Genomic DNA, 16,865 nt, shown 5'->3' with positions numbered 1-16,865 from the left:
CATGCAGAGCTGTCGCTGTACTACTGTATATGGCACGCAGAGCTGCCCTGTATACACTTGGGGTTTACTGAACTACCCCCTTTTCTCCTTTTATATAGGGCACGCAGAGCTGCCCCTCTACTAGGATCATGTGGCACGCAGAGCTGCCCCCCTGCTAAGATCATGTGGCACGCAGAGCTGCCCCTCTACTAGGATCATGTGGCACGCAGAGCTGCCCCCCTGCTAAGATCATGTGGCACGCAGAGCTGCCCTTTCTTGTCTACATTAGGACACGCAGAGCTGTCCTTTTTTCTACGTTAGCATGCGGAGCTAATCGCTTCCGTATCCAGGAACAGCACTTGGCAAGGGAGAGCTGATGGGCAAGCACAGCTGCCTGGTTTTTTATTTAGCAGGTAGGACTGAGGACCAAGTGACTCCTTAGGGACGATATTGCTCCTCTACTGCCCTGATTCAATCGCTGTTACCGCCGTCATTACTTAGACGGGAGAGCTGCCGGTTGCTAGGCAACGCGCCTGATAGGCGCGCAGAACTTCTTCTTCGCGCCATACAAGGGAGCGTGGTGACGTAAGCGCACGCTACGCGCAGCGCGCACAGTACAGGCTGCGGTGAGAGACTAAAACTTCCACATAGTTAGCGGTACACAGCCATCGTCACTATGGAAGAAACGGACTCTCTTCAAGAGCTCAGGGAGGTTGTTAAGTCGGTTAAAAAGAAGCGACCTGAAAAACTACCTAAGTGCAAGGTATGCAAACATTCCCTCAGGAAATCTGAACGCACCTTTTGTTCTGACTGCAAACCCAGCCCCAAGCCTTCCGTATCAACCGATCCTCCTGTATTATCCCCACAGATAGTTCAGTCACTACCTATGCAAGAACCTACCTCAGCTCCACATACCCCTACTCAAACCACGCCTCAGAGGCATTCTCAGAGTCCCACTCCAATAATCTGGGACAATGAACCTGTGGCCCAGACCTCTGATCAGGGACCAGCTCAGATTGGGGAATTTCTCCAATGGATTATGAAAACAGTACAAGCACCCTCTACTCATAGGGAACCCAAAAAGGCTGCTGCTAGCAAGCGTAAAGCCCATATCACTTTATCTCATTCCTCAGAATCTGAGGAAGGACAAGCCTCTGATACAGAGGAGGAGGAGGCAATAGGTCAGGAATCAGATAGCTCTGATCACTCACAGCTACATTCTGAGTCAGACTCTGAGGACGACAATCCATCTCCAGCAGCCAGTCCAGAGATCACTAAGAAACTCTTAAGAGAGATGATGCAAACCTTGGAGATTAAGGATGAGACGACAGTCCTTTCAAAGGCAGACAGGCTCCTAGGTGTTCACAAAAAATCTAAATTAACCTTTCCTATATTTAATTCCATCACACAAGCAATTGACACTGAGTGGTCACAGCCTGAACGCCGTATTGCACTTACACAGAGATTCTTTAAGACGTATCCAGTACCTGAAGAGCACCAAAAGAAATGGGATAAGGCCCCAAAGGTAGATTCAGCGGTTGCCCACTTATCCCGCTATACAGCATTGCCCGCAGAGGAAGCGGCTTTCAGGGATCCCTTAGACAGACGTATGGAATCTATACTAAAGAGGTCATACACACAGGCAGCCGCAATGCTTCGACCGGCCGCAGCTTCAGCAGGCCTGGCCCGCACTGCTAGACATTGGGCACAAGAGCTAGCACGACATCCCCCTGAAACAAAACAACAGTTGCATGCAGAGGCAGAAAGACTGTCTACTGCCATAGCCTTTTTGGCAGAAGCGGCAATGGAGGTCACAAAACTGGCTGCTAAGACAACAGCGAATGTGGTGATTGCACGCAGAGCCCTATGGCTCAGACACTGGACAGGGGATACCGCATCCAAACTAAGACTTTTGTCACTGAAGTTTACTGGGGACTCGCTTTTCGGCCCTGATCTGAAACAAATCATTTCTGAGGTCACTGGAGGTAAGAGTACCTTCCTGCCCTCAGGAAAACGTCCCAGATCTGAACCCACAAATAGATACACAGGCAAGAGATCATGGTCCTCTCCATCGAGACCATTTCGTTCCTTTCGCACCTACAACAAAAATCCCTCAACGGAGCAATCCACTAGACGCGGCAGGCAAAACTGGCAGCACCAGGCACGCAATACCAGAAAGCCTATCCCTGCCAAGCCTAACTCCGCCTGACTCACCACAACGAGTCGGGGCACAACACGTAGGTGGCCGGCTTCAAGAATTCATCGGGATATGGGAAACACATGTGACAGACAATTGGGTGCTCTCCATAATCAAACATGGCTACAAGATTCCTTTCTCCCCTCACCTTCCACTCGGGAGGTTCACCCCATCAACAGTTGCTCCTCACAAACTACACTTGCTCCAAGGAGCTGTGGACACACTGCTGCTCACAGGGGTTATCGAGCGGGTCCCAATATCACAACAGTACAAAGGGTTCTACTCCAATCTATTTCTAGTTCGCAAAAAGGAAGGATCCTTCCGACCCGTCCTAAATCTCAAACCCCTAAATCCGATGATACTAAAGCAAAAATTCCGGATGGAATCAATCCGATCGGTGATTGCAAATATGGAACCGAACATTTTCATGACATCAATAGATTTACAAGACGCCTATTTGCACGTCCCCATTTCTCCTTTTTCAAGAAAATTCCTCAGGTTCGCTGTAGGAGGAGATCATTATCAATTTACGGCGCTGCCATTTGGTCTTTGTACAGCACCACGCGTCTTCACAAAGATCCTGGTACCTCTTGTAGCCTACCTCCGGTCTCTCGGAGTCAACATTATCCCCTATCTCGACGATTTCTTGATAAAGGCGCCCACGGTCCAACAGGCGAACAGAGACACCGAACTATGCCTGCAGGTGCTTACACAACATGGCTGGCTAATCAATCGCAAGAAGAGTTCACTCACACCACGCCAGACGATTGTGTTTCTCGGATTACAATTCAATTCCAAAGTCCAAAAAGTGTACTTACCACGCGACAAAGCCATCAAGTTGCAACACCTACACCAGGAGGAGACCTCTGCAGAGGACTGCTTACGTCTCCTGGGACTCATGGTGGCGGCCTTGGAGGCCATACCGTTTGCCAGGTTTCATCTCCGACCTCTGCAACACAACTTCCTCCGGCACTGGAACAGAGATCATCAATTCCTGGGACAGATTATTCCTCTCGACCAAACGACGAGGAAGGAACTCCTTTGGTGGACAGTGCTACCAAACTTACTACAAGGGAGAAGCCTAGAAACCGCTTCCTGGGAAGTCGTCACTACGGACGCAAGCCTCAGGGGCTGGGGTGCAGTTTACCACAACCTGACACTACAAGGGATTTGGTCGTCTCAGGAAAGCAAGTTACCCATCAATGTGCTGGAATTACGAGCGATTGCCCTGGCCCTGGAAGGGTGGTCGTCGATCTTGCAGTCTCGGGCAGTACGAGTCCAGTCCGACAATGCCACGGCCGTGGCTTATGTAAACAAACAGGGTGGCACACGCAGCAGGGCAGCCATGCAGGAAGTCTCCCGCATACTCACCTGGGCGGAAAGAACGGTAACCAGCATCTCGGCAGTGTTCATCCCAGGGGTACAGAACTGGGAAGCGGATTACTTGAGCAGAATATCCATGGACCAGGGAGAGTGGTCCTTACACGACGGGTTATTTCGGCAACTAACTCGGAGGTGGGGGACCCCGGAAGTGGACATGTTCGCTTCCAGAAACAACAACAAACTTCCTCTTTACTGCGCCAGAACGAGAGACCCAGCAGCGTTCCTGATAGACGCCCTAGTGGTGCCTTGGGACTTCAACCTCGTTTACGCCTTCCCCCCTTAGCGATTCTGCCCAGGGTCATCCGAAAGTTAAAACACTCCAACGCAACTACCATTTTGGTTGCGCCAGACTGGCCCAACAGAGTTTGGTACACGGATCTCGTCACGTTATCCATAGCCCCTCCATGGCGATTGCCTCTACTTCCAGACTTGCTGACACAAGGGCCAATCCGCTATCCCAATGTAGCAATGCTCAGATTGACTGCGTGGCTCTTGAAACCAACTGGTATTTACAACGTGGTTTCTCCCCGACGGCAATAAACGTTTTGTTACAGGCTAGGAAGCCTTCCACCTCCAAAGTGTACTATAAGATCTGGAGAACATTTATCACATGGTGCAATCATAGAGATGTTCCTTGGGCTTCTGTTATTTCCACTCATGTTATTGAGTTTTTGGCAGACGGGTTCCAGAAGGGACTCGCTCTCCGTACACTTAAGACTCAGATTTCCGCACTAACTGCTTTGACTCATAAAAGATGGGCGAATTATCCTACGGTACAGCGTTTCCTACAAGGCGTAACTAGAGCCAGACCTCCTCTTCGTGAACCCTTGGCTACTTGGAGTTTACCTTTGGTGCTCACTGGCTTACAACATCCCCCTTTTGAACCGTTATCAACGTGTGAGCTGAAGTGGTTGTCACTTAAAGTTGCCTTCTTAATTGCGATTACATCTGCTAAACGGGTTTCCGAATTGGCAGCCCTTTCCTGCAGAGAGCCCTGGCTTACCTTACACCAGGATAAGGCTGTCCTCAGAACTGCACCTGGTTTTCTTCCGAAGGTGGTATCCGAACGGCACATGAACCAAGACATCGTTTTGCCTTCCTTTTGCCCACATCCATCGAATGATAAGGAAGCAAAACTGCATACGTTGGATGTTGTTCGGGCGATTCGCATTTATCTCAAGAGATCAAAGACATTTCGGCTTTCAGATTCCTTACTGGTTTCGTATGCTGCCGCTCACAGGGACAACCTGTGTCCAAGAGGACTATAGCTCGTTGGCTAGTTGACACTATCCACAAAGTTTATGATGACAGTGGTAGGGCTAGACCGTTTTCTGTTAAGGCTCACTCCACAAGGGCACAAAGCACATCGTGGGCGTTGCAAAATCTGGCTACGGCTGAACAGATCTGCCAAGCAGCTACTTGGGTCTCTCCAAATACGTTCATTAAGTTTTACAAGTTGAATGTTTATGCTTCTACATCGGCCACGTTTGGCCGCAAAGTTCTGCAGGCTGCAGTTGCACAGTAAGACTAAAATCAGTACACAAGTGTAAGTGCCCACCCTGGATATTGGCAAGCTTTTGGACGTCCCCTGACGTCTGCAGTGACAGGAGGGCCGACTAGAGAAAGAAAGATTTTAGACTTACCGGAAAATCTTTTTCTAGTAGGCCCGAACTGTCAGTGCAGTAAGTCCCACCCAGGCTGATTTTAGTATGGGCGTCGGGACTTCTTTCTCGCTATCCTCTATCTGTGTCTCTTACTATTTCTTCTATCTGTCATATCTCCACCGGCTGAGCTTTATAACGGAACTGATGTGAGGAGGTGGAGACAAGCCATATATACAGTGGGAGGAACCATGCGAGCAAAAGATCAAGTTTCTGTCCTGCCTCCAGAGGTGAATGAAGACAAAACCCTGACGTCTGCACTGACAGTTCGGGCCTACTAGAAAAAGATTTTCCGGTAAGTCTAAAATCTTTCTATTTGTACTCTGGGACCCCTGGAACTATAGCAGGGTGACACCCCAATGTTTCTATATATCTGTAACCTTGTTATGAGCTAAGGGGGCCCAGTCTGAAGGTCAGTTAGGGGGAGATTTGGGGTGAGTGTTTATTTGTGCCCTGGGTACCCCTGGAACTATAGCAGGGTGACTGTTACCCCAATGTTTCTATATATCTGTAACCTTGTTATGAGCTAAGGGGGCCCAGTCTGAAGGTCAGTTAGGGGGAGATTTGGGGTGAGTGCTTATTTGTACCCTGGGTACCCCTGGAACTATAGCAGAGTGACACCCCAATGTTTCTATATATCTGTAACCTTGTTATGAGCTAAGGGGGCCCAGCCTGAAGGTCAGTTAGGGGGAGATTTGGGGTGAGTGTTTATTTGTACCCTGGGTACCCCTGGAACTATAGCAGGGTGACTGTTACCCCAATGTTTCTATATATCTGTAACCTTGTTATGAGCTAAGGGGGCCCAGTCTGAAGGTCAGTTAGGGGGAGATTTGGGGTGAGTGCTTATTTGTACCCTGGGTACCCCTGGAACTATAGCAGAGTGACACCCCAATGTTTCTATATATCTGTAACCTTGTTATGAGCTAAGGGGGCCCAGCCTGAAGGTCAGTTAGGGGGAGATTTGGGGTGAGTGTTTATTTGTACCCTGGGTACCCCTGGAACTATAGCAGGGTGACTGTTACCCCAATGTTTCTATATATCTGTAACCTTGTTATGAGCTAAGGGGGCCCAGTCTGAAGGTCAGTTAGGGGGAGATTTGGGGTGAGTGCTTATTTGTACCCTGGGTACCCCTGGAACTATAGCAGGGTGACACCCCAATGTTTCTATATATGTGTAACCTTGTTATGAGCTAAGGGGGCCCAGTCTGAAGGTCAGTTAGGGGGAGATTTGGGGTGCATGTATGGCATTAAAAGGCTGTAACCAGTCACATTACTAGAAGCTTCACAGACTCTGTAGCAATGACAGTGAGGTCATTTATAATCAGTGGGCACATTTGCACCTGGGCAGTAACCCATGGCAACCAATCAGATGAATGCTTTCAGTGTGCAACCTGCATCTGGCTGAAAGAACTAATCACTGTTTGCAGAAAAAATGACTGTACGTTGCCAAAGTGCTTAGAATAGCACTCGTATCAATTTTACATTCGCTTGTTTTTAAGGTTGACGTATCCTTGAATAATTCTATTAATATCCACTTCAGCTTTCCGTGTAGCAGTCACAGTAAACTGTTCATTATACCCCTTTCTGTTCCTTCTTTCTTGTAGTGTTCAGCGTGGACTACAATGATGAACTGGACTTACTGGTTAGCGGCTCAGCAGATAACACTGTGAAAACGTGGGCCTTATCATCCGGAACGTGTTTAAATACGCTGACCGGCCATACTGAGTGGGTGACAAAGGTAAGGTTTTACACCAGTCATGTGCCGATGATGGGGGTCTATAAGTGGGCAGTTTTTGCACTCAAAAGGCATCCGTGTATTACGCAATACAGGTATGGGACCTGTTCTTCAGAATGCTCGGGACCTGGGGTTTTACAGATTACTGATCTTTCCGTAACTTGGATCTTCATACCTTAAAGGTGGCCATAGACGTAGAGATCCGCTCGTTTGGCGATGTTATATTGAAGTGGGAGATATCGGGCTAATCCAATCGTGGGCCCAACGATCGGATCATAATGCATCCGATACGGGTGGCTGAGATCCAAAGGGATTTTTTAACCTGCCTGATGGAGATCTGCTCGACTTTCGTCTAGTTATTGATTGGGAAAGCTCGTTGGATGGCCCCACACATGGCCAATAAGCTGCCGATTCGGTCTGTCGGCAGCTTTTATCAGCCCCTTTATGGGGGCCTTAAAGGGTAATTCAACCCATAATTTAAAAAAAAAACCCTCCCCCACTACCCTGGGTAGACCCCCCTCCCTCCTCCCCTCCAGCCTACCTGCCCTCCGGGCAAATGCCCCTAATTTTTTACTCACCCCTCCATGCAGATTATGGCCTCGGAGTTCACGGCAGCCATCTTCTTCTCCGGTAATGTTCGTGTATTAACGGAATTTTCGGTGCATGCGCAGTTGGAGTAAATTTCCTGCTCCTGATCAACTGCGTATGTGCCGAAAGTCACTAAAATTTCGGAAAAATTTTCGTGACTTTCAGCGAATGTGCAGTGGTTCAGGACCGGACATTTACTCCAACCAAAACTTAAGACAAAGACAAAGAAAGAATATGGCTGCTGTGAATTTAGATAAAATGGCGTATGTGGGAGCAATTCGGAGCATTCTGTATAATGGATCCCATATCCGTACTTCCATATTTCATCCCTCTTCTCTATTGTGCTCTCTCTTTTGGTTCTTCTCTTTTGGTGTCACTGACCCCGTCTAAAAAACAAATGCTCTGTAAGGCTACAAATGTATTGTTATTGTTACTTTTTATTACTCCTCTTTCTATTCAGGCCTCTCCTATTCCAGTATCTCATTCAAATCAGTGCATGGTTGCTAGGGGAATTTGGACCCTAGCAACCAGATTCCTCAAATTACAAGCTTGAGAGCTGTTAAATAAAAAGCGAAATAACTCAAAAACCACAAATAATAAAGAATAAAAACCAATTACAAATTGTCTCAGAATATCCCTCTCTATATCATAATAACAGTTAATTTTAAAGGTGAACAACCCCTCTGTTCTGCACAAGCCTTATTCATGTTGAAGGAGCATCTGTTATCCTAAAATGGAATTTTCTGTTCGACAGAATCATCAAAATGCCGGATTCTACCAACCTCTCGTTACTTGGCTTCGGTGACATCTTTGCTCTGCTGTTTGATAACCGTAACTTGTACATCATGGATTTACGGACAGAGAAACTCATAAGCCGCTGGCCTCTGCCGGAATACAGAAAGTCCAAGAGGGGTTCCAGCTTTTTGGCGGGGGAAATCGATTGGTTGAATGGCCTGGATGGGGTGAACGACCTGGGTTTGGTCTTTGCCACGAGCATGCCGGATCATAGTATCCATTTGGTGATGTGGAAAGAGAACAGCTGAGATGAAAGAACGTGGGCTGATTTTAACAGAAGGAGAAAGATTTGCATGAACCAAAGTTTCTCATCTTGTCACGCAGTGCACAATCATCCTTTAACTTGCATTTCTTTGGGGTGAAAAAGGGGAGTGTCTTATGAACAAACCAATCCGGTCGCATGCTGGTGGGATTTCACCGTGAAACGCGTCTAACAACCCGCCATCAACATCTCCGTAGTGACAGGATTTTAATATCCACCACTCCTTACGCCCCGCCTAAAAGCGTTCTGGATAAACGGATACATTTTTAAAAGGCTGGTTTTACATGGAAGTTGCAATAATAATAATAATAATAATAAAAAAAGTCGCGCTCTCTCCATATTCCGACGGATGTAAATGTCGGCCTTCAGAACTGTAATCTATTTTACTATGCATTTAACCGTGTACAAATGCACCATGTAGAGGTAGACTAGAGTATTACAGAGTATTCTTGTTTGAGCACTTAGATAGTAACAAACTTTATCGAGGAGGAAATGTTCTTTGGATTCCGCTTCTCCGTCTGTAATTGTAGCCTGTCTTATTATCTGTGGAACAGACTGAGGAGTATGAGGGCTGAGGATATTACTTCTCTGTGTGTTTGTATTTATTACTGTCGCCCAGTAGGTGGCGTGTTTGTATTGAACTATATACACAATGCCACCGGCACCATTTTCTTCCAAATTCAAATCTGCAGAGAAGGAAGAACATTCTTTCTTTGCAATTGGCTGCAGCCCTTATATTTTGCAGACTATTTAAGGAAGAATGAATCAATGAAAGATTAATCCTACTTGTAAGGGTGCATTGTCCCTTTAATCAGGGGGAAAAATTATATATATATATATATATATATATATATATATATATATATATATATATAGTGAATAAAGTACCCCCTCTTGTAAAATATAAGGATATTATAAGTTACCGAGGAGTTTCATGACCAAATAAAAACATGAGGCCGAAGGCCGAGCGTTTTTATACAGGTCATGGAACTCCGAGGTAACTTCTAATATCCTCGTATTTTGCAACTGGGGGTACTTTATTTATTATAGTACACACGTTTCAGTGAGTCATGTGACAGAAATGACATCAGAACTCACCGTTTATAACTGATGACATCAGAACTCACCGTTTATAAGGAGATAATTTACAAGATATTCATGGCTTTTATGTATTATATAATTTTTTATATATATATATATATATATATATATATATATTCATGTAGAAAGCTGACGCACACTGGGATTTATCAAAATAAAACTTGTTTTATTGGATCGACGTTTCGGTCCACACACGGACCTTATCAAGACGTGTGTGGACCGAAACGTCGATCCAATAAAACAAGTTTTATTTTGATAAATCCCAGTGTGCTTCAGCTTTCTACATGAATATACAATTTTTTCTGACTAGCACCTGGGTCATTGCTTCAGTAAGTGTGTGCCACAGCGATATCCAATTCTTCTGCCGATATCAGTCGGTTCTTTATCCACCATAAGCAACGAATATCGTACAAAAATTAGTTTCATACGATATTGTCTGTGCGTCTATGGCCACCTTTAGGGCCTAAGGACTAGGCATTAGTCTCCCTTTTGTTTATTTTATCTAATTACTTTTTAACCACACAACTTGCCTTTTTTTTTTTTTTTATTTAAATTTTTCAACAGTTCTGTAAAATTCAACGGGAATTTTGTTTTTTTTTTAGTGGGATGCTCCATAATAAGCAGTAACGGATGATCAGATTGCCAACTTCCCCCCCTCCTCGGTCTAATGATACCAAACCGCATGTAAATGTATTTTAATACACCGTGAATATACACAACGACAGTACAAAGATTGTTTGTTTTTGTTTTTTTAAATAACAAAATGTCTCAGTGATTGGTTCCGAATAAAACTGCATTCCGGCGCCTAATTAAAGCAGAACTGATAACTTAACTCTGCGTATTTTGGGGGCCCTTTAGTACGGATGACATCCCCTTGCAACCTGTCATGGGGTAACTGTGATAAGGGGAATAAGAGCACCAGTACTGACCCTCTTCAGCCCACTCATGACCTAGTGAGTGGTTTTAGGCTGAAAAGTGTCAGTTTTGTCACTGTTAGGGCACAGACACGCTCCGGTTCGGGGAGATTAGTCGCCCAGGATTAGTCACGAGGAAACTTCCGGCGACTTCGGAAAACAAAGCGTACCGATTGCCATCCCGCTAGCGATTTAGATTCTAGGCGGCGGGGGGCAGTTCGGGGAGATTAGTCGCCCGGAAGAAGAGGAGATTTGTCGCCGGGTGACTAATATCCCTGAATCTATGCGTGTGTTTTACGTTCGGTGGCATACGAGAAGTTAAATTGATTCTATGATATCTGATTATTGGTTCTGGGTCCTGTCACTCGGAACAGCCCAGTTTGACTCTTCTTTAGGGCAGTTGTTTGCTATGATAGCAGAACAAAGGTGAAGGCGTGGATCATTACTGCTGTAGGGATAGCTGATAAATCACCTGCCAATGCCGGTATTGCAAATTTACCTGCAATGTAGCTGCCCGTAAATTTGTAATACCCCTAAAAAAGGCCCTTGGCCTCCGGTCCAATCAAAAAGTACCTTTATCGTTGCCTTCTGCCTATCGCGTGCCATGGCTCCACCCCATTGATGTCATAGCCGCCCGTATTGTTCCCACCCCCACCACTGGGCTGTGAAAATTTTGTAAAAAGGTGGCACCCTAGCTGCTGGTTTTGACCCGAACTCATCCTCCCCCAACTTGGCCCCCCAGTACTGGCACGATTTAGAATCTTGTGCCTGATCTGCCCATCTCTGACATCACTGGAGGGGCGTAGCAATTTAGGCACCAGTTTATAAATCAAAGTGGCAGATCAGAGGGGGTGTGGTCATGAAGGGGGCGGGGAGAATTAGACCACCTGTAGGTTTTCAGTTGGTACAGAAATTTCATAACATAAAACGTTTCTAAAATTATTCTTTTTTTAGAATTGCGCCTTTAGGGCAGAGACACGAGCTCAGATTTGGGGAGATCAGCAATAAGTCTCCTCTTCTGCGAGGGCGACTAATCTTCCCGAACTGCCTCCCGGCGTCTAGAATGGTAAATCGCCGCGCCGGGATGGCAATCTGTGTGCTTCGTTTTCTGAAGTCGCCCGAATTTGCCTCACAAGGAAACTTCAGGCGGCTTTGGAAAACAAAGTGCTCCGAGTGCCACCCCGCTGGCAATTTCGTTTCCAGCCAGCGGGAGGCAGTTAGTGGAGATTAGTCGCCCCGAAGAAGAGGCAATTTATCTCCGGGCGAATAAATCTTCCCGAATCTGAGCGTGTGTCTCTGCCCCTTAAGTTGAATATGTTCCAGTATGGTGTGAGAGGTAACTCTTTCCTTCATTGTTTTACATTGGCCCTACGGGGAAACCTTCAAGCGGTTAATGATTAAATTCCGTTTCCAGTAAAGTAGAAAAACAAACACTGGAACGGGTTTAGTTTGAAGTTCTTGTGTAAATAAGTCCTTTCGTGTTTTGTCTCAGTCCATTAAACCCCTTTATTGTGAGGCTGATGGCACCCAGGGGGCACTTTTCGCCCCGCTCAAACCATTTACCGTAATTGCATGTCCCCTCCCCCCAAGCGAGAGAAATCGCATTACCGTCAAAAACAAAGCAAAAAATTTAACGTCGTCTGAATTGCAGGAATGGAATTGGCAAAAATCCTAAATGTTGGACCGAAAGCCAATCCTCCCCCCATGTACCTTCAGGTGACATCATGGGGTACAGGGCAGACATGTCAACTCACCCTTCATTTGGAGTCACAATGATTTAAGCCCTGGTCAACCACAGTAACGGTTCCATCGCCCACTGCATTCAGAGTTTGTATTTGGAGCAAGGGTTTGGCAGAACCAAAATGCACACAGATCCCTTCGGATCCAGGTTGGCATCATTGGGGGGTGCATCATGGTCTCTCCCAAGATGAAATCATTTAGTGATGAGCGAAATTATTCGCCAGCCATGGATTCTAAGTGAAATTCAGAATTTCACCATGTGCAAATTTTGCCACATGAAAATTTATCCTAATGCCACGTGCATTAGGAGAAAAAAAGTCGCCATAAGAAAAAAACGCCCATTGACTTTAATGCATTCGGAGAGAGAAAAATTGTTGCGTGTGAAAACGCCCATTGACTTCGATGCGTTAACCAGAATTTTGCCATTTCGCGAATTTTTTCAGCGAAGCAGATTCGACTCATCACTAGAAATAAAGAATGGGGTGCCTAGCCGTAGCACACCCATGACCAGGGCTGAGTGGAGAAGTTGGGAGGGAATTGACTGGCTGTAAATATGGGCTGTAACCGAATTCTGGGGTAATTGGTCCCAAATTGCCAGCCCACAGGTTACAGGCTGTTCAAGTGTGTACGTTTGCATGCTGATTGGATGCCTTACACTTAGCTGATCCTGTTTGGCTTCAGAATGATTGGCCCAACTTTCCCCTAGAATATGGGCAAAATTGCTCATGGGCAGTACCCATAGCAACCAGGTAGCTTCAGGCAGAACAAGGCATGCAACAATTTGATTGGTTGCCGTGGCTTACTACCAAATCCACTATTTGGGATTTGGCTGAATCCTTCTTCAAAAATTCATCCAAATAACGAACCGAATCCTAATTTGCATTTGCACTAAATCCATATTTTGGATTCGGCTGAACCCCCGAATCCTTTGCGAAAGATTAGACTGAATATTTGCATATGTAAATTAGGGGTGGGAAGGAGAAAACATTTTTTTACTAACTTGTTTTGTGACAAAAAGTCACGCGATTGACACACAAATTCGGATTCGGTTCGGCCGAATCCTGCTGAAAAAGGCTGAATCCCGAACCAAATCTTTGATTCAGTGCATCCCTACTATAAGGGGGACCACATGGGACATAACTGGCCAAGCTAACAGTTATGGCCTATGTGCCCCCCCCCAAGTCACTGATTGGTTACTGCCTGGTAACCAATCAGTGGAAACCAAGAGAGCTGAAAAGCAGGAAGTAGTGTTCTGGCTATTATGTTACACATCCAGTCACTCCAGCCTTTATACATTACATTTTTGTCTAACTAACTATATTAGATACATTTTTTATTTTGCACAGCCTGTCTTATTTACCCAAGTTTTATTTTTACACTGAACTGTTCCTTTAGGGTCAGTGCACACGCTCAGATTCGGGGAGATTAATGGCCCGGTGACACATCTCCTCTTCTTCGGGGCGACTAATCTCCCCGAACTGCTTTCCCGCCTGCTAAAAAAATAAATCGCTGGCCGGATGGCACTCAGAGAACTTCGTTTTCCGAAGTCGCACAAAGCGACTTTGTAAAACGAAGCGCTCCGAGTGCCATCTCCCCCGCAATTTACATTCTAGCCGGCGGGAAGGCAGTTCGGGGAGATTTGTCATCGGGCGACTAATCTCCCCGAATCTGAACGTGTGCCCTGACCCATAGTGTAAGGGCACATGGGCAGATTCAGGGAGATTAGTCGCCCCGGCGACAAATCTCCTCTTCTTCGGGGCGACAGTCTTCCTGAACTGAATTCCCCTACCTTCCCGCCGGCTAGAATGAAAAATCGCCGGCAGGATGGCACTTGCGTTGCTTCGTTTTCCAAAGTCGCCTCACGAGGAAAAAAACATTTCTAAAATGATTCTTTTTTTCAGATTTCCGCCTTTAGTATCTGAGCGTGTGCCCTGACGCTAAGGACATGTATGTATATACAGTGTATGTATTTGTGCTGTGATTGAATCATGAATAAATAATTTCCCAAGAGCTGAGCCAAACTAGTGGGTCGTAACCCCCGCGGCAAACACAGGTGATACCAAGACAACAAACAGACTTATCTGTGTAACAAGCAAACAAGAGGGCAAAGTTATTCCATTTGGCAGGAATTGAACAAAAAAAAGTCTCTTTGTGGGAGGGGTTATTATTGCAGGTTGGGGGTAGATAATCCTCCCTACCCCCCCCCCCCAAAAAAAATAAGCAGCTCACAGAGATTCACCGACCCTGCAGCTCAGAAGACAAGCGCTCGGCTGTTCTGCTGTTCCATGTCCTCTGAACCCCGGCTGCAATGATTTGGCTAAATGTCGCCCTGCTGCTGGCACTGCACGGGTATTGCCTGTGCCAAGAAAAAACGTAAGTAAATAACGACGATTATTGTCTGCTTTGCCTTGCAGCTCTCCCATCTCCATGCACGGGTCATGCATCCTATATGTTTATAGCTCTTACATAGGGGCAGATTTATTATGGGTAGAATTGAAAATTAGAATTCAAAAAAATCGATTTTTAAGATTTATCATACTGGGGGTATTTAAGAGTTCCAATCCCCCACCTAAAACCTGCCGAATTGCAGTTTAAGTCAATGGGAGAGGTGCAGGCATCAGTTTGGAGATGTTTGCAGCCTTTCTGACATTTGCGAGTTTGATCAAATACGATTCGAGTTTTCTGGGCTTTTAAATTCGTCCATGTTGGAGTAATTCGATTTTAATAATACATTTTCGAACTAGTCCAATTTTGAATTTACGGGAGTTTAAAAAAACTCGCGTGAACTCAAAATTCGACCCTTAATATGTCTTATCCTTGGCAACTTTTCAATTGGTCTTCATTTTTATACCTATTTTTTTTGCCTTTTTCCAGCTTTCAAATAGAAACTAAGAAGCTGTTGCTCTTTAAGGATACAATGTTACTGTCCAAATTATTTGTTATAACTTTTATATTTCTATTCAGCCCCTCTCCTACTCATCTTCCAGTCTTTCTTTTTTTTTTTGTATTTTTTTTTTTAATCTCTGCCTGGTTGCTAGGATTAATTAAACCATAGCAACCAAACAGTTGCTGGGAAAAAAAAAGCTGTATAATTAAAAAATAACTATGAAGATCAACTGAGAACCATTACAGAATATTACAGTCTCTGGGTTTTTTTTATATTTTTTTTAAATCCCTGCCTGGTTGCTAGGATAAATTTTACCATAGCAACCAAACAGCTGCTGGGAAAAAAAAGCTGTATAATTAAAAAATAAATATGAAGATCAGCTGCGAACCATTGCAGAATACTATTGTCAACTCCATGCTAAAAAATTAATTTGAAAAGTTAAATTCCCCTTTAATTTATTTATTTATTTTTAAATTTCTGTAATTTTGCATTAACATTACATTTTATTTGCTTATCGCAATACAGGTACCTTGTCACGGGGCCCAGAACTTGGAGGATAGGAGCTTTGGAGACGGTGGTGGTGCAAGCGTTTGGCCAGCATGGAGATTTCTCAATAAGGATTAATCTGCTCAGTTACCCGGATAAAAAGATCACTTACGCAACTCAACACCTCGTGCTGAATAATGGCAACAATTACCAGGGGCTGGTGAAGCTAATGGTAAGAGTGTGTGTGCTTCTCTGTCTGCTATTGGCTCTCTTTATTATTGCATGGGGGGAATCTATTTCCTGCTGCTCACATGAGAAGCACAGCAGTTAAGAGTTACTGGAGTTTATCAGAGCACAAGTCACATGACTGGAGGCAGCTGGGAAACTGACAATATGTCTAGCCCATGGAGCAGCACTATTAACTGATGTGTTTTCCCATGACAGAATCCCTTTAAAATGCGGCATTTGAACTGTTACCTATAATTACCCCATATAGAGGGAAGTTATTAGAAACAACACAATATGCTTTTTAGGGCTGCAGAATTTCTAGCGCAGGGATTGGCCGTCGTTAAATAAGCAGTAAATGTGACTGTTCTACAGCATCGCCCATTGAACGTCCTTGTTTTCCTTCCAGATCCAACCCCAGGACTTCCCGAAACACAGCGCTTCCGACCCGATGCCGTTTATTTACCTGCAGGCGCTGTCCAACGCTTTCAACAAAGAAGAGCAAGTTCCAGTCTCCTACAGGAATGGATTCCTCTTCATTCAAACCGACAAGCCGTTTTATACCCCAGACCAGTCCGGTACGGCTCTTCCATCGCTCCTTTAAAGGGCTGGTTCACCTTTAAAGTTCACTTTTAGTATGTAGCTAATTCTAAGCAACTTTTCAGTTGGCCTTCATTTTTTATTTTGTGTATTTTTTTTTAATTATTTGCCTTCTTCTTCTGACTCTTTCCAGCTGTCAAATGGGGGTCACTGACCCCATCTAAAAAACACATCCACTCTAAGGCTGCAAATGTAATGTTATTATTATTTTTTTTATTACTCGTCTTTCTATTCAAATCCTTTCCTATTCATATGTCAGTGCTTGGTTGCTAGGGTAATCTGTACCCTAGCAACCAGATATTGCAAACTGCAG

The 16,865-nt window shown here is 45.1% G+C and overlaps 2 protein-coding genes across 4 annotated transcripts in view; both read left to right on the top strand.

Annotated features, from left to right (window-relative positions):
* The window catches only part of c5.L (complement C5 L homeolog), a 64,890-nt gene extending 54,358 nt beyond the window's left edge, over positions 1-10,532 (top strand). The window contains exons 41-42 of one of the 2 annotated variants that reach the window (XR_005963200.1): positions 6,824-6,957; positions 10,303-10,532. The gene's annotated coding sequence lies outside the window, so the exon portion shown is untranslated. Of the gene's footprint in view, positions 1-6,823; positions 6,958-8,296; positions 9,088-10,302 lie in introns of those variants that run through there. The other variant, XR_005963199.1, reaches the window with a different exon arrangement.
* Positions 10,533-14,286: 3,754 nt separating this feature from the next.
* c5.2.L (complement C5, gene 2 L homeolog) overlaps positions 14,287-16,865 on the top strand; it is a 42,817-nt gene continuing 40,238 nt past the window's right edge. Inside the window, exons 1-3 of one of the 2 annotated variants that reach the window (XM_041572359.1) lie at positions 14,287-14,727; positions 15,767-15,959; positions 16,362-16,530. In XM_041572359.1, the coding sequence (XP_041428293.1) occupies positions 14,663-14,727; positions 15,767-15,959; positions 16,362-16,530 (427 nt within the window). In that variant the 5' untranslated portion in view covers positions 14,287-14,662. The remainder of the gene's footprint in view (positions 14,728-15,766; positions 15,960-16,361; positions 16,531-16,865) is intronic. The other variant, XM_041572358.1, reaches the window with a different exon arrangement.

This window comes from Xenopus laevis, chromosome 8L (genome assembly GCF_017654675.1).
Source record: "Xenopus laevis strain J_2021 chromosome 8L, Xenopus_laevis_v10.1, whole genome shotgun sequence".
In the NCBI taxonomy this organism is placed as follows: Eukaryota; Metazoa; Chordata; class Amphibia; order Anura; family Pipidae; genus Xenopus; species Xenopus laevis.
This window is presented reverse-complemented; position numbering and strand designations above follow the sequence as displayed.